The 20,773-nt window shown below is 46.4% G+C and overlaps 8 protein-coding genes and 1 non-coding gene across 9 annotated transcripts; 7 read left to right on the top strand and 2 right to left on the bottom strand.

Moving 5' to 3' along the window:
- Positions 1-310: 310 nt before the first annotated feature.
- I302_100440 (dimethyladenosine transferase) lies at positions 311-1,965 on the top strand (the record flags this gene model as incomplete). The annotated part of the gene is made up of 6 exons (XM_019190460.2): positions 311-492; positions 814-975; positions 1,095-1,188; positions 1,255-1,650; positions 1,757-1,863; positions 1,932-1,965. The coding sequence occupies 6 exons, from the start codon at positions 311-313 to the stop codon at positions 1,963-1,965; spliced, it is 975 nt and encodes a 324-aa protein (XP_019047208.2).
- Positions 1,966-2,401: 436 nt separating this feature from the next.
- I302_100439 (uncharacterized protein) lies at positions 2,402-3,253 on the top strand (the record flags this gene model as incomplete). Its single annotated transcript, XM_019190459.1, has 1 exon — positions 2,402-3,253. One exon carries the CDS (start codon positions 2,402-2,404, stop codon positions 3,251-3,253), a length of 852 nt encoding a protein of 283 aa, XP_019047207.1.
- A 1,002-nt stretch (positions 3,254-4,255) lies between these two features.
- On the top strand, positions 4,256-4,969 carry I302_100438 (uncharacterized protein; the record flags this gene model as incomplete). The annotated part of the gene is made up of 1 exon (XM_019190458.1): positions 4,256-4,969. The coding sequence occupies one exon, from the start codon at positions 4,256-4,258 to the stop codon at positions 4,967-4,969; it is 714 nt and encodes a 237-aa protein (XP_019047206.1).
- An 825-nt stretch (positions 4,970-5,794) lies between these two features.
- On the top strand, positions 5,795-6,552 carry I302_100437 (uncharacterized protein; the record flags this gene model as incomplete). The annotated part of the gene is made up of 2 exons (XM_019190457.1): positions 5,795-5,818; positions 5,875-6,552. 2 exons carry the CDS (start codon positions 5,795-5,797, stop codon positions 6,550-6,552), a joined length of 702 nt encoding a protein of 233 aa, XP_019047205.1.
- Positions 6,553-6,893: 341 nt separating this feature from the next.
- I302_100436 lies at positions 6,894-6,988 on the top strand. Its single transcript has one exon. It is a non-coding gene; the product is annotated as a tRNA-OTHER (tRNA).
- Positions 6,989-7,242: 254 nt separating this feature from the next.
- On the top strand, positions 7,243-10,923 carry I302_100435 (3-methyl-2-oxobutanoate hydroxymethyltransferase; the record flags this gene model as incomplete). The annotated part of the gene is made up of 7 exons (XM_065869078.1): positions 7,243-7,726; positions 7,915-8,203; positions 8,262-8,368; positions 8,427-8,488; positions 8,546-9,257; positions 9,353-9,766; positions 9,824-10,923. 7 exons carry the CDS (start codon positions 7,243-7,245, stop codon positions 10,921-10,923), a joined length of 3,168 nt encoding a protein of 1,055 aa, XP_065725150.1.
- Positions 10,924-11,295: 372 nt separating this feature from the next.
- On the bottom strand, positions 11,296-15,534 carry I302_100434 (uncharacterized protein; the record flags this gene model as incomplete). The annotated part of the gene is made up of 19 exons (XM_019190455.1): positions 11,296-11,420; positions 11,504-11,614; positions 11,680-11,837; positions 11,906-12,015; positions 12,144-12,239; positions 12,300-12,448; positions 12,512-12,848; positions 12,907-13,032; positions 13,094-13,272; positions 13,327-13,518; positions 13,577-13,797; positions 13,860-13,996; positions 14,052-14,133; positions 14,198-14,453; positions 14,573-14,742; positions 14,813-14,991; positions 15,063-15,146; positions 15,213-15,335; positions 15,454-15,534. 19 exons carry the CDS (start codon positions 15,532-15,534, stop codon positions 11,296-11,298), a joined length of 2,916 nt encoding a protein of 971 aa, XP_019047203.1.
- Positions 15,535-16,447: 913 nt separating this feature from the next.
- On the top strand, positions 16,448-18,354 carry I302_100433 (uncharacterized protein; the record flags this gene model as incomplete). Its single annotated transcript, XM_019190454.2, has 6 exons — positions 16,448-16,564; positions 16,627-16,734; positions 16,801-16,899; positions 16,980-17,862; positions 17,971-18,242; positions 18,319-18,354. 6 exons carry the CDS (start codon positions 16,448-16,450, stop codon positions 18,352-18,354), a joined length of 1,515 nt encoding a protein of 504 aa, XP_019047202.2.
- Positions 18,355-18,849: 495 nt separating this feature from the next.
- On the bottom strand, positions 18,850-20,374 carry I302_100432 (uncharacterized protein; the record flags this gene model as incomplete). Its single annotated transcript, XM_019190453.1, has 5 exons — positions 18,850-19,316; positions 19,499-19,694; positions 19,850-20,032; positions 20,113-20,226; positions 20,312-20,374. The coding sequence occupies 5 exons, from the start codon at positions 20,372-20,374 to the stop codon at positions 18,850-18,852; spliced, it is 1,023 nt and encodes a 340-aa protein (XP_019047201.1).
- Between the last annotated feature and the right edge of the window lie 399 nt (positions 20,375-20,773).

Genomic DNA, 20,773 nt, shown 5'->3' with positions numbered 1-20,773 from the left:
GATTGTCCTCTTTCCTGTCCTTGGCCACGATCATTCCGTATTGTTGTTCTGTTTCAGTATCCAGAAAGTTTTGTATTTATGCAATGATTTCATGTCTATCTATCGCATTCGTTCCCTTCGATCTGAAATTCAAAGAGGTTGATTTACGTAAATTAATTAAGTGAAAAATCACGTGACATGTCAACAAACGATCAAAAGTCGAAGTCAATTCTGAATTTTTGCCTTTACTTCATACTTCGCATCTTCAGGCTCATATGCAGCTCTCCTTTCGGCTCATCTATCAATAAGAATCAAGTCGTATCCACCCAAGATGCCCAAAGCCACCACATCGACCTTCCGAGTCCAGCCCACCTCAGCGGCCCAACGCCCCAACAAGAAGAATGGTGAATCCTCTTCTTCAGCTTCAGCGGCCGGGGGAGCAGCGAGGAATCACTTGTTCGATACTGCTAGGTTTGGGCAACATATCTTGACGAACCCGTTGGTTGCGCAGGGGTGAGTTGCTGGTTCTCATTTATCATTGATATATAAAAAGGAAACCCTCTGAACGAGATATCCTCTCCCTTCGATTTGAGAGTTGTCTGTAATTATTTCATTCAACATGACCTACCTTCTACCTCGAATTCACCTAATAAATGACGATCACACACGACGGTCTTCTTACACATATAAACATGGTGTAAAGGCCCGAAACCCATTTATACCGGGCGCCCCATCTGACTCAATCATCTCATTACTCTGTTCTGTTCTGTCCCGTCCTCACCAGTAGGGTACTCAGCTAATGGATGTGGTCGTTTCTTTGCTGGCTGAATGTAGGATCGTTGATAAGGCGAACCTGAAACCCACCGATATAGTCCTTGAAGTAGGTCCCGGTACGGGTAATTTGACTGTCAGGATCCTGGCGGCATGTAGGAAGGTAGTGGCTGTTGAGATGGATCCTAGGATGGCGGCTGAGGTTCAAAAGAGGGTTTTGGGCAAGTGAGTTAACCTTTACATACTTCCCATATTCCCTACCCCTATTCCCGCTTTCTGACTCCAATCGATGCATCTCGTCACCGTCATCCTCACTGACTGATCCTGTAAATCCCTTCATTTAGACCCGAGCAGAAAAAGTTGGAAGTGATGATTGGGGATTTCGTTAAAGCGGATTTACCGTATTTCGACGTTTGTATTTCGAATACTCCATATCAGGTGAGTCGACCTATCCTTGCATTTTATCTAGATGGGACTAACCTATGATTTGACACCTTCCGCCAGATCTCGTCCCCGCTAGTATTCAAACTCCTCTCACACCGACCGATCCCCCACTGCGCAGTACTGATGTTCCAGCGTGAATTTGCGCTCCGTCTCGTAGCCTCAGCCGGATCCAAGCTATGGGGAAGACTCGCAGCCAACGTACAGCTCTATGCGAGGGTAGAACACATAATGAAAGTTGGCAAAGGCAATTTCCGACCACCCCCACAAGTGGAATCCTCAGTCGTGCGAATCATGCCGAGAGATCCACCGCCGCCAGTGAAGTTTGAGGAATTTGATGGATTGAATAGAGTGATCTTTAGTAGGATGAATAAGACTGTTAGGGCGAATTTCAAGGCCAAGGGCGTGGCGGAGCTGATAGAGAGGAATTATAAGACTTGGTGTGCTGAGAATGGAGTTGTGAGTGTCATAGCTCCCTACCTCTCTCCATTGTTCCTTTCTTGATGTAGTCAAGCAAGACAAGGATAGATTGATTGATACTGACGAATGATCTGGTGCGCTGCAGATTATCGAAGATGGCTTTGATATTAGAGAAAAGATAGATACGATCTTATTGGATTCGGGCTATGCGGATAATCGAGCTGCCAAGATGGATGTGGACGATCTGTTGAAGTGAGCTACGATTCCATGGGGATTGATAAGGTGCTCGACACTGATATATTCTTGGTTTTGCACGTTAGGCTATTGGCTGCTTTCAATGTTGAGGGAATGTGAGTTGTCTCTCCTGGTTACCTCTTCCTGTGTCAATGACGAGTGTTCGCTGATAGTCGTTTCTCTTTAGTCATTTCGCCTAATTTGTTCATTTGCATAGTCACAGACGACCTTGTCCTGGTTTTGTTGTATTGTATGTGTAGATGTATCGCTCTTAACCCCATCCAGTGTTACATCATCAGAGTAGAGGAAGCCAAAGGTGGGGCTCTTGTCGACGCACAGACCCGATCCCCCTTCGTGAATACCCATTACATGACTGATGCCCAGACTTGAGATAATCCTCGTTCCCTTCTCTTCCTGTTTTTCTCTTCCCGCGTCAATCTGATTCAAGAGTTTATCTGATATATCTATCAACTCCTCAACCAAGATGAACGTGAGCCCCCATCTCTGCTCCTGATTGTGCTGTGAGAGAATTGACTTCCTTTTACGTTCCTTCCTCATGCTTTCCCTTCTGAAGCAGGCGACTCCGATCTTATCCCTTCCTTCGGAACTGCTTTCTCATACCCTCTCATTCCTCGATACTCCCGATCGAACCTTCCTCGCTTCATGTGCTCGAATATCCAAATCATTCAATGATATTGCCACGCCGCTGCTATATCGACGAGTCGTAGTCTCAAAACATCTAAAGCTAGGTATACTAGGCTCTCAACGATCGAATGGTGGGACGGCAAAGAGGAAGTCGCTTCTGGGTCATATGAGGACTTTGGTCATCAGTTCTTTCGATACTGAACTATGTGATGGCCTCATCGAAACGTTCTCCCACGCCAAAGCTCGTGTAAAAACCATTGAGATTAGCAGACAAGATGCTTGGAACTGGCGGAACGGTCGTTTTGCTTATACTAATTCGTCGATCGAACCTCTCAACCCTATTATAGGGATCTTGAAACCTACAAGATTGGTCGTCACGCAATCCACGACTGGCCTGGCTCATAATTTGTGTTTGGTCAACCCCCTAACTATACACGAGGAACTCCAAGAGTTGTGTTTCGTCTCGGACCAAGGGAGGATTCAACTATCTCCCTCCACTTCGATCTGGCTCGCGACCCTTCCGTTTCGAATGCATTCACTGAAAAAGATCACATGCATCTTGGATTTGTTTCTCCTCAACAATGTCAGAAGAGACCGCTGTGTGGAAGACCACATAAAACACTTCGCTGAAACCATCAACCGCATCCCCAAGGAGCGAGGGATCGAGTTTTACGTCGTGGACAATGGTCGTATCCTCAGAAAATCGGTGCACAGATACTCCTTAGCTAGGGGAAGAATGAAGATTCGATTTCGAGCTTATTAGGCTGATTATCGCAAGAAAACTCATGGAGATAAGGGAGTGGAAGATTATGTGGAGGAGAGAATGCAGAAGATTCGGTTTTTGACTCTGGAGGAGTATGTGAAGATGAGTATGGCCTAGTCAGAACATGATATGAGAGAGGGGAGAGGATACTGTATTGCCATTGTGGAGTGATACCCGACAAGTGAGTCCTCATTTTGCCCGGAAACGACAGAGTGTACGAACTGACATTACACTGCGCCAGCCTTATTATGTGATTCCTGATTCTCCTTTTGAAATATTATCAATGTTCGACCATGCATTGTATCTTGAGAAGGTGACATTGGTGTGATATGGCAAATCAAAGTCTATCGCAGCGCTACGATCATCTCACGATAGTATCGCTACGATAGTCGTACTGTGATGGAAACCTCAAAGGAGGGTATGTGTTTAGCGCACAGACTTTATGGAATGATAGTACAAAAAGCACGCGAAACATCTTTATCAACTGCACAACTTTCTCTTTCCTTTTTCTTCTTTCTTTCCTTCTTTCTTTCTGTCAAGTAAACAAAACTCAACTATCAGACGCCCAAGCCAACAGGAGCACTTCCCACAATATCAAGTTGCCCGCAATGAATGTGAGCTACGCTTCATCTGTCAAAGGAGCTGTCAGATGAAAGCTGACTTCCTACCCTCCCCCTCACTCACTCACTCACTCACTCACTCGACCCAAAAACTCCAAAAACCATTCTATCCCTTCCTCCTGAGCTGCTCTCCCTCACCCTCTCATTCCTCGATGTTCCCGATCGATCATCTCTCGCAGCATGTGCTCGATTATCAAAGACCTTCAACAGTATCGCCATGCCCATCTTATCCAGACGCGTTTGTATCCCCCCATGAGAGAATCTGGGTATATTCACTCCTTCATCGTCCGACTCGGCGGATACGAAGGCAAGAACGAAGAAGTTCCTTCAACATACCAAATACATCACAATCGAACCTTCAAAGTTGGGCATTTCAGATGCCATGGAAATGGTGTTCGGCAGTCTGAGATTGAGGATCGATACTTTGGAGATCAATCTGGAAACGATGGTGAAATCGGCCCTATACGATCGCTTTCTCCTCAAAATGATTGATGTTTTCGCTTCAATCTTCATCTGCTTCAACCCTCGTAAACTCATCATTTCAGACGTTCACATTACGGTCAAAAACACATTTCGAATGATGGATAGTATGATGTGGTGTATGGATTTGGATGAATTATCGTTCGTCAAAACAGGTCAAGCGATAACATTACCTTACCCGGAGACGATCTATACTTTGAAGATTCCACCGAAAGGCTCCCAATGCGTGGTCCTGAAAGCACTCAAGAAGATCACTCTTCCCTTTCGAAATCCTCCCGTTTCCGGTCATGGGTCATTCTCTTCGTATTGGTCTGCGAGGAAGCTTCCCGATGTTGATAGTTTGTATCAACATTCTCAGTTTATCCATGGATTACCTCAAGACGTCGTATTCCACCTCGTCAACAGGGACGCCAGCTTCAGAAGAAACAGCAGAACAAGCTCAAATCTCAAATCCCCATCCATCGATGGAGAATCAGAAGAGCAATTACGAGTTTACTTGGCTGAGGAAAGAAGGAAGACTCATGGTTTGAAGGGACTGGATGAATATTTCGAAGGAAGAATGCGAAATATCCACTTTTTCACCATGGAGGAGTATGAGAAGATGAATCCGTATTGAGAAAGGCAAGAGGTAGCTATTAAATGAAATCTGATCAGTGAGTCTATCGCAACATCTTTGGGCAATGCAACTCGATGTAAGCTGACGATGATTCAGCTATTTCAGCCGAACTCATGTAACGTGATCCATCTTTCCGATACGAATCTGAAATTTATAAGTATATATAACTGTATATGCATGTATTAGATGAAAATGTCTGGTGCTATAATTGTTGAAAAGAGTACTCTGATTGAGAAAGTGGGGTGGTGACGTTATTTTGCTTGTGGCTCTGTGCACATGCACAGAGTGGGGAAAAGTTGAAAGGAGCGGTCCGTGAATCGTGCACACCAAACCAAATCAGTAAACAAGTCAACTGAGATAAACAAGCAAACAAATATGGCATAGATCCTTCTATTTGTTCATTTCGCATTCTATCTTGTCCCAAAGCAGTTTATATCTGCGATATCTCCCAAGTCAGGTATTTGGTGCGATCTTCGATCAAGATGAGGGCAAGTCGTTCATTCGCATTCTTACAAGTTAGTTGATGATACTGACTTTTGTCGACAACCTTTGTCAAAGCAACCAAGCATCTCTTCCCTACCACCAGACGTCCTCAACCTTCTGTTTTCCCTCCTCGATACCGTGGATCAAACACCTCTTGCCCATTGCGCTATGGTATCAAAGCAATTCAACAGTCTCGCGACACCCCTCTTATACAGTCACGTGGTCGTTCGCCCTGGAGCCAATCTAGGTATCTTGCGTCCTCAGGTCAGTGAAGAAGGAAAGGAAAAGAGGAAGAACCTCCTTCAAGTTGTCAGGTGTCTTACGATTGGTTTGAGACACGATATGTTGGTATGGAATTTGAAGGAAGTATGTGGAGACTGGAAATCTCGTGTAGAGACGATCAAGCTGATGGTGGTACCCAGAGAATGGGGGTAAAGGCTACAAGGTATCGCGAATCGTTGAATCAAATCGAAGTCATCGTCGATATCTCGCAACCCAAACACATCATCATCGCATCATCGCCTAGAGATTATCCCCTATATGATGCAATCTATGACGGATCACAATTTCTGGAAAAACTCAAACATAAGATCACGTTGACCTTTGAGGTGAGAGTGCCTCCCTCCATCTACCAGGACTCAAAGACGAAGCCCAGAAAGGTATGGGAAGTGAACCTTCAATCCCCGGACCTTCAACCATTCAACCTAAATCGATTGTCAAGGCTCCTATGGCTTTTTATACCTGAAGACTCGTCGACAGATATACGGCCTGTCACGCTTGGAACGCACTCTTGGACCTACTTCGCCAATAATTCAGCTCAACTGTCGGATGATTCGGAATTGGTTATAGTCAACTCGACTGATCTTCTAGCCCACGGGAAGAATGAGACCTACCCAACAACCGAGGAATGCAAGTGTGCTGCCCCGGCATTCTTTAGAGCCAGATTCCGAGTACATCTTACTCGAGCGGTGAACAGAGAGAAGCATAAGGAAGACGGAAGTTTTAATGGAATGAACGTGGTGGATAAAGTCAAGGAAAGAATGATCAACACTCGATTTCCGAGTATGGAGGAGTACCAACGAAGCGAAGCCCCAGCCTGAGTAATCCATCTGCTACAACGACGAAGACACCACATGACTTTGAGTAAGTGAGGTTTTGTATCCCCATGCACGACCGAGAACTGACACTTGACTTGCAGCCAGCGAATGGCCTTCAAACATAACATCCGTATTTCCACATATTGAGGTTGTGCCCATAATTGTTACTGTGATATGCATTTCATCTGTATCTTTCGTTTGACATCTTTCTCAGGCGACCGGCCACAGCAGAGCTAGTTACTGATTAGCACAGTTGGAACACGCTTCAAGATTAAATGATACGACCAATGAAGCCAAGTCGGATGGGTTATAGTTATTAAAAAAGTTGGGTCAACATGGAAGAAGGGTTTGTGTTGCAGTGGTAGCATTCTAGACTTCGAGGTCGGAAACTTGACTGGAGTTTATCTAGCGGTCGCGGGTTCAAATCCCGTCGGACCTTCATCTTTTTGAGTTTTTTGAACCTGCATTCTACCCAGGATGTCAAGGTGGAGGTGGTGGAGATTTCCCAAAATATTTAAAGGTTGAATGGGAGATGTCATCGAATGATGTTTTTGCGATTTCACTTTCACATTCTTTCTTTGTTTTCTTATCTCTTGTATTTCACTGTGTACACTCAGCCCATTATTAAGCTCAGTCGAGCTATACCCGTACTCTTTGTCCAGTAGCAAGTACTTTGACAAACACTGCATAAACATGTTACCTCGACCAGCACGACTGATACATCAGCAAAAAACCTTATTATGTCGTACATCTCGAAAATTCACCTCCACTTCGATTGTCCACCCACAAGGTCAAGTCGTCCATCACATACCTTCAACATCCATCGATGAAAGCTTCAACGATCTGATCAGGGAAGATGATATGGGGATGGGAATGGGACCTAGCAGAAGCATAAAACCTGGTAAATCGAAAGGGAAAGGTAGAATGCATGATCTAGAGGTGGTCGACCATGATCATTCGTCACCATCGGGCAATCTGGATTTTCACAAGTTTGGGGTAATACAACACGAACCACCCAGTCATCAATATAGGTTAGGAGACGATGAAGGAGAAGGAGAGTATCTGCATGAGAGAAGGGAAGAGAGGAGATCACCTGCCGCTGTGTTGGGCAGTAAGAGGATCGGAGTGGTGGTGCTGCCGGAAGCGCTGAAGAATGGTATACAGCGTCAGATAGATTGTGAGTTACATTCCGTCATCTCGATCTACCCTCATGAATCTAGCAGATGTGTCTCTCGACATGATTTGTCTGTCTTGACTTTTCTCAAGTCCAATATCCCTTGCTTTGGATCACCGCATCCCTAAATATCGCATACCCGTAGTTAGTGAAGTGTTAGCTGACACGCTGAATATGGCAATATCACACAGTGTTGGACAATCCCCGTACACTCCGTCAGTCTTATCTCGACCTCCCCTCCTCACCGTCCCAAAAGACACGAGAAGAGAAAGTAGATCATCGATCGAGTAAACCTAGAAAAACAGTCGAGAGCGAACTTGCCAAAGCTGCTGGTATATTACCTGGTGAATATGGTGTAATTCGGAATATCCTTGAAGAAATGGATAGAAGGCTGGGTACCGGATGGCTGGAGAGAGTCACCCAGGAAGGCGAAATTACAGAGGTCGTCGAATTCTCTGGAGGTTTAGGAGCGGGTTTGTGGTAAGCATTTGAATTACCTTCTGCTCGCTCAAAGTAGGAGCTAATGACGATCTTGCAGGGCCACGGTAGAGACACTGAAGGATACTTCCTCTGCTGAAAATCTTAGGATCCAGCTTGTACACTCCTCCAGACACGGGTTGGATCTCGCCAAGAAGATCACGGAAGGTTAGCTTTGCCCTGATACACAAATTCGTAAATATCAAGCTGATCTGTTGTTCCGTAGATATCCCTGAGCAGGCCGCTGAGATACTCTACAACCGAAAGCACCACTCGTATCCATCACCAGTGAGTCAGACTCTCAATAAAAGATCTCCTGTTGTTTCTGACACCTGCCGAATTTAGCCTGCACTCGCCCTCTCAACATTCCTCCTCTCCACTCTTCCCACTCAGCCGTCACAGCAATCTCACCTACTCCAACTCCTATCGCTAAATTCTCCTTACATCATCCTTGTCGACCGTTCTACACCAGCAGGATGGCAAGCTATCTCTCATGCTCGGTCGTTCCTACTTGACCAATCGACACCTGAGAACCCCTTACATGTCATAGCTCCTTGTCCTCATGACGGTGTATGTCCGTTGGCTTCGACAGACGACAAGTGCAGCTTCAGTCAACGACTTCAGCGTCCATCCTTCGTTAGGAAGACCAAACATTCCAGTCGAGGTGAAGAGGATACCGGATATTGCTATGTGGTACTAGCCAGAGGAGAACGCCCGGTTTCAGGGTTATCAGATGAGGTGCAACTTCAAGGTATGCTAAAGAGCGCTTTAGGGAGGATGGGCGGAGTAGGAAAGGAAGAAGCTGAAAAGGCTAGGCTGAAGAAGGCTGGTAGGAGTGTTCTGAGAGAAATCGAAGGGCATGAGGGGATACTGGAAGTGGTGAATCTGCCGGAATACGATGGGTCTCATCATCAACACGTACCGGCTTCCTCAAATGCGGCAGATAAGGAGGATTTGCAGAAGGTTTTAACGAATGAGGCGTACTCTTGGCCGAGACTTGTTGCTCCGCCTATGAAGAGGAGTGGTCATGTCACGATGGATGCTTGTTGTCCTGATGGTGGGTGGAGGTATCCTTTTCCCTTCACGTTGCGATTCTAGCTACACAGCGCTCAACTCCAGTTTCGAGATGTACTGACTGAACCATCTACATAGGTAACATCCAACGACTCACTTTTTCCAAATCCCACTCCAAGCAGGGATACCATGATGCCAGAAAATCCTCATGGGGCGATATTTTCCCTCATACGCCTAAAGCTACACCTGTAGTCAGAACTAGAGGTGTTAGAAGATTGAGTAAACCGGTCAACGATGATCAGGTATTGCACGATTTGACTGCTGCATTGCGTGAAGAAGGTTCAGAATTGGATAATTCGGTTCTCGAAGACGACTTGGTGGAATTGGAGAAATTAGGAATCAATATCCCTCGAGCCGAAGTTGTGCAGGAGGCTGAAGGCGACTACCCGGTCTCTGGCAACAAGTCAAATTCCGGTGAGAATGGGCCATTTGGATCAGCGGGACAGAGGAGACATTTCGCTTCCATGAGTGTGAGACGACCAATAGTGCAAGGTAAGTTACGTTACTATCTTTAGGTATCCATCGGTACAGACATCGCTGACATCATAGTATCAGCTGTTGGTCTCTCACCTTCCCTCCAATCTCGACATATGTCAGCTCGACCTCCTCCCAGGGCCAAAGTCACATTATCAACATTGGAGAAGCTTTCTATGGCCAAGACACCCATCACCGTCCTCACAGCATATGATTTCCCTACTGCCCTGCTCTCCGAGTCATGCGGAGTAGACATGACCCTGGTCGGAGACTCACTATCCCAAGTATGTCTAGGGCACACATCGACGACGGAGATCACCTTAGACGAGATCATCCACCACGCCAAAGCAGTGACGAAGGGAGCCAAAACGCCCTTTGTGTTTGCTGATCTCCCATTTGGATCATTCGAAGTATCGCTCGAAGATGGTGTAAGGAATGTGATACGGCTAGTCAAAGAATCTGGGATTGATGGAGTGAAGATCGAAGGTGGATTAGAGATTATACCGCTCGTCAAGAGATTAAGTGAAATTGGGATACCTGTAATGCCTCATTTGGGCTTACAGCCCCAACGAGCTACTTACCTATCTGGTTACTTGGTTCAGGGACGGACATCTCAATCCGCATATGAGATTTGCAATACTGCCAAAGCGATGCAAGACGCCGGTGCGTTCGCGGTCTTGTTGGAAGCTATACCCGATAAGGTCGCCAGGAGAATCACAGAAGATCTAGATATCATCACTATTGGAATCGGTGCAGGAAACGGTACGAATGGGCAAGTCTTGGTCATAACCGACGTACTAGGTACATATGCCGAAGAACCTCAAGAGGAAATCGACATAGTCGAACCTGCTACTCAACTAGCTCTGAACGACGTTAGTATCCCCTCTACCCCTTCCGTCGCCTCCGATCTGACTACGACAACATCCGCGACCAACGTCAACGGTGCTCCAGAGAAAGGAGGTGACGATATCGCGATGTTGGAACCACCTAAGAAATCATTGAATTCGCCCAAGTTCGTTAGACATTTTGGTAATATCGGGGAACTTTCTCGTAGAGTGATCAAAAGTTATTTGAAAGCTGTGAGAGAAGGGGATTTCCCAAATGCAAGTGAGAGTTATGGGATGAAGAAAGATCAGTGGGAGGGGTTCCTGAGATTGCTCGAGGGGAACAAGTAGGAGAATGTCGTAGGGAAAACAAGATGCCTGACACTGCCGAACAGGCGGAAAGCGGTGTCATGGGGAGAAGCAGCATATAACATAAATTCATACCTAGCATAACTTAAACATACCCATCTAATTTACCAAACCAGATCCACGAATACTGCCCTCATCTCATGCTCGAAATCCATCTTGAAATTCCCAAAACCACTCAACACTATAGATGAAAATGGTACGACAGGAAATGCTGTACTGAAAATGCATGAATGAATGTATGATATAGATATACAGTACAGATGATGCAATGCTAATGGTCATTATGCCAAATTACAATACAAATATGAGTGAATCGCTTGAACCCAATGAATAACGATGTGAAAACGCCAGATCTCATCTTCCCCTTCCTCTACCCCTACCCCGTCCCCTCGTGCCACTCCTACCCGCACCTGGTCCGCCCAGTCCGTCATTGGGACACGCGTTCGACCAATGACCCGCTTGACCGCACTTGAAGCATTCTACGGTATAAGTCTCAGCTACTGCCCCTGTAACCGACGCATTGCTCATGGAGGCGAAAAGCTGTACTCGAAAATGGGCTTACCTCCAGTCTGTCCACCTGATCTACTGCCACCAGCACCACCACTCCCACCAGAAGTCGATTCATTAGGACAGGTATTTGACCAGTGTCCCGCTTGACCACATTTGAAGCATTCTGCGATACCCCGGGATCAGCACATATCACGATCGTCGCAATAGGGCAGAATATTGGGCACTTACCACCACTAACTCCCCCACCTCCACCTCCACCGCCTCTACTACCACTTCTATTCCCATAATTACTCGGACCGGCACTTGGTCCACCACCACCACCACCATCATCCTCATCAGCCCATTGAAAGAATTTACAACTTGCTTTAGGGTTATTAGGACATGCCCTATATCGCACCTAGGATGTCAGCCAAGGGAATCCAAGGACCAAAGATCAAAGCTAGTATCGACGCACCAGAACTGTCTGCCTTTGTTTGGTCCTTCCTTGTTGACTGTACCGAATCTAGCTTCAAGATTGCAGTTACACTGTACATCATCATTATTTCCTGGATTATCATTTCGGCTCTATCATTGAGATGCTCAGCTTTAGTACGTGCCATTTGCTTAACAGGTCTTGCATTTGAGCAATCAAATAAAGACCAAGCCTTATAACGACCGAAGGACCAAGAGGTAATGTGAAAAACAGCACTTACAGAAGGTCTCTGTCTTTTCGAAGGAGGTTGTCCTCTCGCGGATGATCCACCTGCACTGCCGAAATTCGAAGTAATACCACCTTCATCGGCCCATTCCTGCATGACATATCAGCAATTATTATCATTGTTCATAGAGAGCAGTGAAGAGCTACTCACGAAGTATCCACATTGTTCACCCTGGGGCTTGGAGCAAGTCCAGAATTGTCTTCCTACATGTGGCGAATCTGCTTTTTGGACCGTGCGAGAGACAGCTGGCATCTGACAATTACATGTTCTAGCTCCGTCATCATGGTCATCGCCATTATCTGTGGAAAAGGCAACTTCATCAGTTTGGCATCATCTCCGAGGGGAGGCCAAGTGTAACTGACCATTGTCATAATTCCTCTTCCTTGTCGTACTGCCATTCCCACCTGCCCCACCTCTTGATCCCCTGCCTCCTCTTGTACCTGTCCCTCTGGTAGATGTACCCCTGGCGGCACCCCTTGTAGACCCCGAAGCTCTCGTTCTCCCTTCCCCTCTAGGTGGTCCACCATCTTCATCGTCATCGTCATCGTCGTTCCCACCACCTCGAGGAGCTGCTCCTCCAGCTCCACCGCCCCTCCCTCCTCTTCCGCCTCTGGCCCCTCCTCTGCCCCTTCTGGCTTGAGTAGCTGCTCTGAGAGCTTCTTGAGCTTCTCCCTGTCCATGTAGATATTCGATAACACTCTGTCCATGGATATGTGAGCTACAACTCAGTGAGAGAATGAAGTTGAATCAAACTCACCTCGATGACGATGTCGAAATCCCTTTTAGCTTTGATGAATACCTCCTTGTACTCATCTATAGTCTGATCCAAAATCTCTCGCTTCACTTTAGCTCCATCGCACACAAGCTGCATACGATGTTCGGTCTATTTCCGCATTGTCTCGTATCAGCTTTTTCATGCTCGCGAAGGGGAGCAGACAACTGACCTCTCGTCGTAAATGAGGTTTACTCAACGATCTCTCAAAGTCAATCTTGTTATATCCCTCTATGAGACCGACACCAAGTTGAGAGGGAACGAGATATTTGGTTTTCTGTTCTTGTTTCTCTAGGACATATTGCCTTTCGATGATTTTGGCGATATGTTCAGCGATGGTAGCGTCGGTACCTGTGAATGATGTCAGCCGCTACAGTCTGGCTCAAAATAATGACGTTAGCTCACCGATTCCATTTCTATCCATCAATCCTACCAGATCAGCTTCAGTAAGCAAGTTAGGCCTAGATGTACTACCTTCTTTCAACTCAATGACGGAAGGAGTGAATCGTTCGCCTTCTTGGAAATCTGGCAGAGCCGAATCAGACCATTTATCATATGGGTAGACTTCTAGGTAGTTCCTTTGAGTGATTACCAAACCTATTGGTTCAGAGTATTCATCAGCTGACGTATGTATTCCAGGAGAGTGCCAGCTTACCACTTGTATGAAATAACTCATCTGCAATGTTGATCTCAACAGTCGTAGTCTTCCCTTCAGCATTCTTCGAGCAAGAAGCTAAAAATCTCCTAGTCACCAATTCGAACACTCTTCTTTCGTCTCCTTCTAAATTACCTGCATGAGCAGTCGGGTGGATGGGTGGATGTGCTTTATCGTTTTTCTTGCCATTACGAGGTCGCTGGTATTCTCCGTTAAGCAATCTATCATAAATTGTTCCAGTCAGCTGACTTCCTCGATGCGCATTCCAGGGTAAGTATCTCACCTTTGAGCATACTGTCCCCACTGGTTATCATACGTCTGCTTCTGAATCAGACTGTTGAAGTCGAATGCTTTGTCATACTGATCCGTCTCGGTACGAGGATAACTCAGGATACCCTTCTGATAAAGCTTTTCGGCGATCTGACAGGAAGTGTATTAGCTAATAAAAGCGATGCACTATATAATAGCTACCCACATCGAGCACTCGTTTCGGTGCCATCCTAAGCAATCTCGAACCTGATTGTTGGAGTTCAACGGTAGTAAGGGGAAGAGGTTTCCTGTACCCAAGAATCAGCTAAAACCCTCTCAAGGGAACGAAGACTTCGACAGCTGATCACTCACCATTTGGTAGTGGGTTTGGTCTCCACCTTCAACACCCTGGCTTCAGGATTGATAGCGCACTGCTCATACAGAACAGCAGCGATGTCCATGTCAAATAGATGATTCCTCCTCCACTTGAATTCTACCGTCCGCACTTCACCATCCTCGTCTGTTCTTTCTATACCGACGTAGATGTACCAGAAAGTCTCAGGGACGAAGGATTGAACTCGGTTGTATTGATCTACCACGAAGCCTAGAGTGGGGAATTGGCATGGACCTGTATGTGAATAGGTTAAAGGTCAGCAAAATTACACTTTGCGCAAGGGTGAATCATATTGATAGTGGAAGCAGGGAGGGAGGTGGGGAGGGTCAGAAGAGGCGTGAAAGCGGACATACCATAACTGACTAACTGTTCTGCCAATTCAGGTATCCTAACCTGTAAACCCATAGTCATAAATCTAGTGAACACTGCTCCTATTCTCAGATCCAGTGCCATTCTAGCTTCTACCGCATCTGCTTGACGTTGATCCAAGTCATCCGCTTCTCTCGCAGCTTTGTGGATTTGCCTGATCAGTAGATCTGAAAGTGAGCCTTACTTCTATGCGTATTCGAATATACTAGCGAAAAAAAGCTTACGCCGCTATGATCGCACTGAACCTCGCTCTCTTCACTATGATATTCCGATTACTCTTCCTACATACCGTAGCTACCTCTGATCCGATATGTTCACCTTCCCTATCACAATCCGTCCATATCATCAACATATCGGAATGACGAGCTTCGTTGATGAGATTCTGTTCGACTTTCTTGAGGTCCTATATGAGCAACGATATCATTAGCATAGCATGTTGACGGTTGTTCAAGGTGATAGGATATATATACATACCTTGCTAACCGAAGTTAAGATGGGAGCATCGAACAGAGTGAAAGGATCGCACGAGTGCCATTTACGATGGTCGTCATCAAAATCCTATATATGGTATCAGCTACTTTGTCAATGTCACAATTACTTAGCTGCAAGAGGATTTCGACTCACAGAGTTCATGAGATGACCTAACACAGCAGTGACGGTGAAAACTGTTCCTCTTCCTCTACCAAGGGGAGGAGGAAGGTTGTAATCGAAATCATAATTTCGGATATACTGGTGAGGACTGTTTCTCTGCAGGCGAGGAGAAGAGGGCATGAGTATGTTAGTAGTCCATCTCTCCTGTCGTCTGCTTCTGTTTATCCAGAGATATTCTGCAGAGGATAAGAAGGTAGGTGGTGACCGCACTCACGGTATCCCATCTCCCTCCCGACAGAATCTCGGTGATACTCTTCGCTATACTCGGTTTCTCAGCTACGCAAAGTACTTTCATCTCTCTCCAAGTCGTAAGAACACTTCATCACCTCCACCTGAAGTATCGCAGAGACGTCGAGTTGGGATTGATGGTGTATTTTGGTGTTTGTAAGCTATGATAGAATCAGGAATACAGAAATGAGGAAAGTGGATGATGATGACGCGAGGAAATGAAAACATTAGTAGACGCACAGAGAGGTCAGTCGCGCGCGTGTCGGCCCAGTCAACGATTTGCCACCATAACATACCATACCGAACCATACCAGATGCAATACTACATACTCAGCTCAGAGGCCTTGATGCACTTTGTATAAGGCCGCCAGACGTGACAGTGTCATTGATCCTCATGCCTTTCCAACAATATCATACAGACGATAACAGCGGCCAGATTTCCATTTTCAACCTCGTCGGATTGATTCCCGCTTGTTCTTGGAAATCATGCCACTGATATTTTCCAATTATCTTATCGCGACAAGCATATTTTCCAACGTTCTTGTGTATGCTTCCTATCTTCCTTCAGATACATAAACAAGCCTCAATCCCACTTGATATCTTCCCATCCCCACTTCATCTTACTTCCTCACTAAAATAACACCAAACCTCCTCACCCTGCTATCGTCAATCACCAATCTGATCAACTCGCAGACTACTATAGGTGAATATCTCTTTCATCCATTTATCATCATTTATCCCATCCAAGGAATTTCAGGGTCTAACATACTCGCAATAAGGTACAGATCCCCCCCCTAAATTTATTTTTCTGCTGCTTTGGTTTGATTCGACTCCGTCTAACCGCATCTCGTTTTGCTTTGCTTTGGCTGATGCACGTACCCATTTTTATTTTCCATCTAGTCTAGCCAAGTACCACATTTTTTCCATTCTTACTCGTCTTCTAACCTTTCGATCTCAAAACATCATTAAAACTTTTATCGATGCCCTCATTGAGCTCGACAAGATCAATCTTCTCAACTCTTCGATCAGTCTCAAAACCAACCTTAGCAGCAAGAAACATCAGGATGTCTTCTTCCGTACCTGTCCCCAAAGACTTTGTGAGTCAACGCGATCTTCACTCTACGCCTCATCGAAATGTCAGTTGCTGATTGGTGTACAGAACTCATGTCTCTACCAATCTTTGGCAGAGGCTGATCCAGAGGTCAACAAGCTCATCGAGCAAGAGACCTGGAGACAGTTCTCTGGTTTGGAGCTCATTGCTTCCGAGGTGAGCACACACCAAGATATAATCGGCTATCCCGATCGTGCCACTAATATGTTATGACTGATATAGAACTTGACCTCGCTCGCTGTGATGGAAGCCAACGGATCCATCTTCACCAACAAGTACTCTGAGGGTCTTCCCGGTGCTAGATACTATGGTGGTAACGAGGTGAGTTCCGATCCCAATTTATTCCGATCTCCCGCATAATCAACGTTCAAGTGGATGCTAACAATGGCGTGATATCACAGTACACTGATATCCTCGAGAACATCACCCGAGAAAGAGCTTTGAAAGCCTTCAACCTCGACCCCAAAGTATGGGGAGTCAACGTGCAACCCTACTCCGGTTCCACCGCCAACTTTGCCGCTTTCACCGCCCTCATCAACCCCCAAGACCGAATCATGGGTCTCGGTCTCCCAGATGGTGGTCACTTGACTCACGGTTACTACACCGCCAAGAAGAAGATCACCGCTTCCTCCGTCTACTTCCAATCTTTCCCTTACCGGGTAGACCCCAAGACCGGTATCATCGACTACCCCCAATTGGAAACCAACGCCAACCTGTTCAAACCTAGATTAGTCGTTTGTGGTGGTTCCGCCTACCCCAGAGATTGGGATTACCAACGATTGAGGAAGATCGCCGATGCTCAAGGTGCATACTTGTTATCCGACATGGCCCACATCTCAGGTTTGGTAGCTGCCGCCGAACAGAACTCTCCATTCGAGTACTGTGATGTCGTCACCACCACCACCCACAAGACTCTCAGAGGTCCAAGAGCAGGTTTGATCTTCTTCCGAAAGGACAAGGAAGCCGATTTGGAAGCTCGAGTCAACGCTGCCGTCTTCCCAGCTTGTCAAGGTGGTCCCCACAACAACACCATTGCCGGTATCGCCGTTGCCCTCAAGCAAGCCGCTGCCCCAGAGTTCAAGCAATACGCTAAGCAGGTCAGAGCCAACGCCGCCGCCATGGCTGCTGTCCTCTTCAAGCACGGTTACAGGCTGCAGACCGACGGTACCGAGAACCACTTGATCCTTTGGGATCTTAGACCAATCGGTTTGACCGGTTCAAAGGTCGAGAAGATCTGTGACGCCGCTCACATCACCTTGAACAAGAACGCCGTTGCTGGTGACAGTGAGTGGAGTTTCAGTCTCAATGAACATCTGTTACATCCCTGGCCTTTCAATCACATTATCATTTTGCATAATAGCAAAGGCTGATCCTTTCCATCTACTCTACCAGCCTCCGCCCTCGTACCCGGTGGTGTCCGAATCGGTACCTCCGCCCTCACTTCCCGATCAATGGTCGAAGCCGACGTAGAGAAGGTCGCCGAATTCTTACATCGAGTCGTCCAAATCGCCCTCAAAACCCAAGAAGAAGCCGGCTCCAAACTATTGAAAGATTTCGTAAAGGCCTACGAAGGTCAAGGTGAAGCTTCCAAGTTGATCGTCGAGTTGAAGAGAGACGTCATGAAATTCGCTACTTCCTTCCCTCTTCCCGGTGTTCCCGATACCGTGAGTGAACCTCTCTTCCCCCCACGCGGGTTAAGTTGACATGACGAATGCTGATGTGTCTCTCATTAATGTACAGACTAAGATCGTCCGACCTGAGGGTGTAGATCTCTAGATGCTTGCAGGTTAGTAAGGGATGTCTTGGGTATTGACGCATACAGATGAAATCATTTCATCATGTTTTCATCTTTGTACATAAAACATAACATAATACAAAATCTTATGACATATGTTCATTCATCTGAAAACAACAACAGCAAGAATTGGGTTTGCTTTGAACAGGACAGGTCACATCTGATACATGATTTACGGTTTATTTTACTGATTGAATGCACTACGAAGAATTTCACATCGTCCTGGGATAGAACACTGATAGAAAACTGATAATTTACTGAGTTCACCAATCAGACAGGGATGAAAATGAGCGGAAGGAAGGAAATGAATACAACGGTATTGAAAATGACATTGGTTCGAGGTCGAGATGGGATAGGAAGCAGACGTATGGGAGGGGAGACAGAAGGAGGGGGAGGACGAGGGAGAGGACGAGGAGAGGACAAGGGAGAGGAGGGAGGGGAGGAGAGGAATGTAGGGAGAGGAGAAGGGAGAGAGACTACGCGTGCCCTCTAACAGCCACAGTCTTATACAACCCATCAATCTCCTTTATCTCCTCGTCCGTCAAACCCAACTGCATCCCCCTGATCAACTCGTCCAATCTATCCGTAGACCTAATCCCAACGATGGGAGCAGTCACCCAAGGAGATTGGCAGGACCAGCTAATAGCCACTTCCGCCATTGTACAGCCCCTTTTCTTCGATAGTTCCTCGATCTTGTCAATTATGAGTTTATCGCCCGGTTGATCCCCTCTTCCATCTTTTACTCTTCCTGCTCCTCTCACCGTCGAGGACATCTCTTCAAATGGTCGAGTTAGTAATCCACCTCCTATGGGGCCCCAAGGTATCACGCCGATCCCAAAGTGTTTGAGCATGGGCATCATCTCTCTTTCTTCTTCTCGGTAGATTGCGTTGTGTTGGTTTTGCATCGAGATGAAGGGAGTAAGGTGGTTGTGGATTGCGTATTCTGTGAGGCAGAGTGTACGTTTTAGTCCCTTTTTCGTCTATGTATAGCCTATGCTTGATATGTAGATTGAGAGTGAGATGAGATGGTATGTCGATCAGAAAATGATGTGAAGGGGGAGAGAGAGGAAGGGAAGGAGAACAGAAGGAAGGAGAAAGCGGATCGGAGAAGAACGACCGACTCACGCTGCATCAGTTGGAATTGCCACGCCCAGCAACTACTCATCCCCACATACCTCACCCAACCCTTTTGGACCACGTCATGTAACGCTTGCATGGTCTCCTCGAAGGGCGTTTCGGGGTCCCATCGGTGTACTTGGAGTAGGTCGACGTAGTCTAGTCGGAGTCTTTCAAGGGAGGCTTGGACGGAGGCGAAGATTCTCTATGGGGGACCAATGGCGGGTGGATTAGCGTGCAATTTAAGAGCCAAATCATCGGCCATATTACAAGGTCTTTAAGTCGTCCCTTAGGCAAATGGAACCTAGATGGGGGTGTAGGGATAGGAAATGTATGTCATTCTATATATATATCACTTACCTTCCTGTTCAATCCCTTTTGATTGGTCCACCCAGCTGGACCTTTATCCTCCACCTTCCCATCTGTCCCGAACACCTTCGTAAGGATCACTACGCTCTCTCGGGGAATTTGGTGCTGTTTGAGGAATTTCCCAAGGATGATTTCGGATTCTCCACCGGAGTAGACGTTGGCCGTGTCGAATGTCTGATACGTCGGAAAGTTAATCATCAGCTTTACGGGAACAAGTATCCTATATTCCAGGATCTGAGAGAGAATGTACTCACGTTGATACCTTTGTCATAAGCGTATTTGAGTTGTCGGATACCCTCATCGTGATCGGGGATCATCCAATCTTGGCCTGAACCGTATTGCATACATCCTAGGATGAGCTTGGAGACCTAAGAGCATATCAGAGTAGATATGTAAGTATACTTGCATGTCAAAGCAACTTCTAGTTGCTCAACACGTGCATATCCAACTCACCTTGAGTCCCGATTTACCAAGGTTGACATATTGCATCTGGGTTTGAGTAGCGTCTTCAGGCATGGTGAGTTACGATGTGGGTGATCTGCTTAGTTGTTCGGTATGTGGGTGTGGATGTCTTGAATTGATGAACTGAATATGGGATGGCTGTAGATATATAGGAAGAAGAGCAAGAGTAAGATCCAAGATGACATTCCCATGTCTCGTTTCATAATGTACCGACTGTCCCGCTTGAGTGAAACGGTACAATCTCATTCCGTCATGAAGCATCATCATAGTGATCTCAAAGATTCCCACGAACAGTTTGACTGAGGATATGACTACTCGTAATGTGCACATGATCAGTTGATAGGGCAGAGGAATGCCAGCCAGACGAGGATTACGTTGATCTACGTAGAGTACGGTGCACGGGACGTATGACGCCGAAGTGGAGGGCAATTATCAAGACGGTCAAACCCGAGG

The sequence above is a fragment of the Kwoniella bestiolae genome, chromosome 1, assembly GCF_000512585.2.
Source record: "Kwoniella bestiolae CBS 10118 chromosome 1, complete sequence".
NCBI classification, from domain to species: Eukaryota; Fungi; Basidiomycota; class Tremellomycetes; order Tremellales; family Cryptococcaceae; genus Kwoniella; species Kwoniella bestiolae.
The sequence above is the reverse complement of the archived record's forward strand: the minus strand, read 5'-3'. Positions and strand labels throughout refer to the sequence as shown.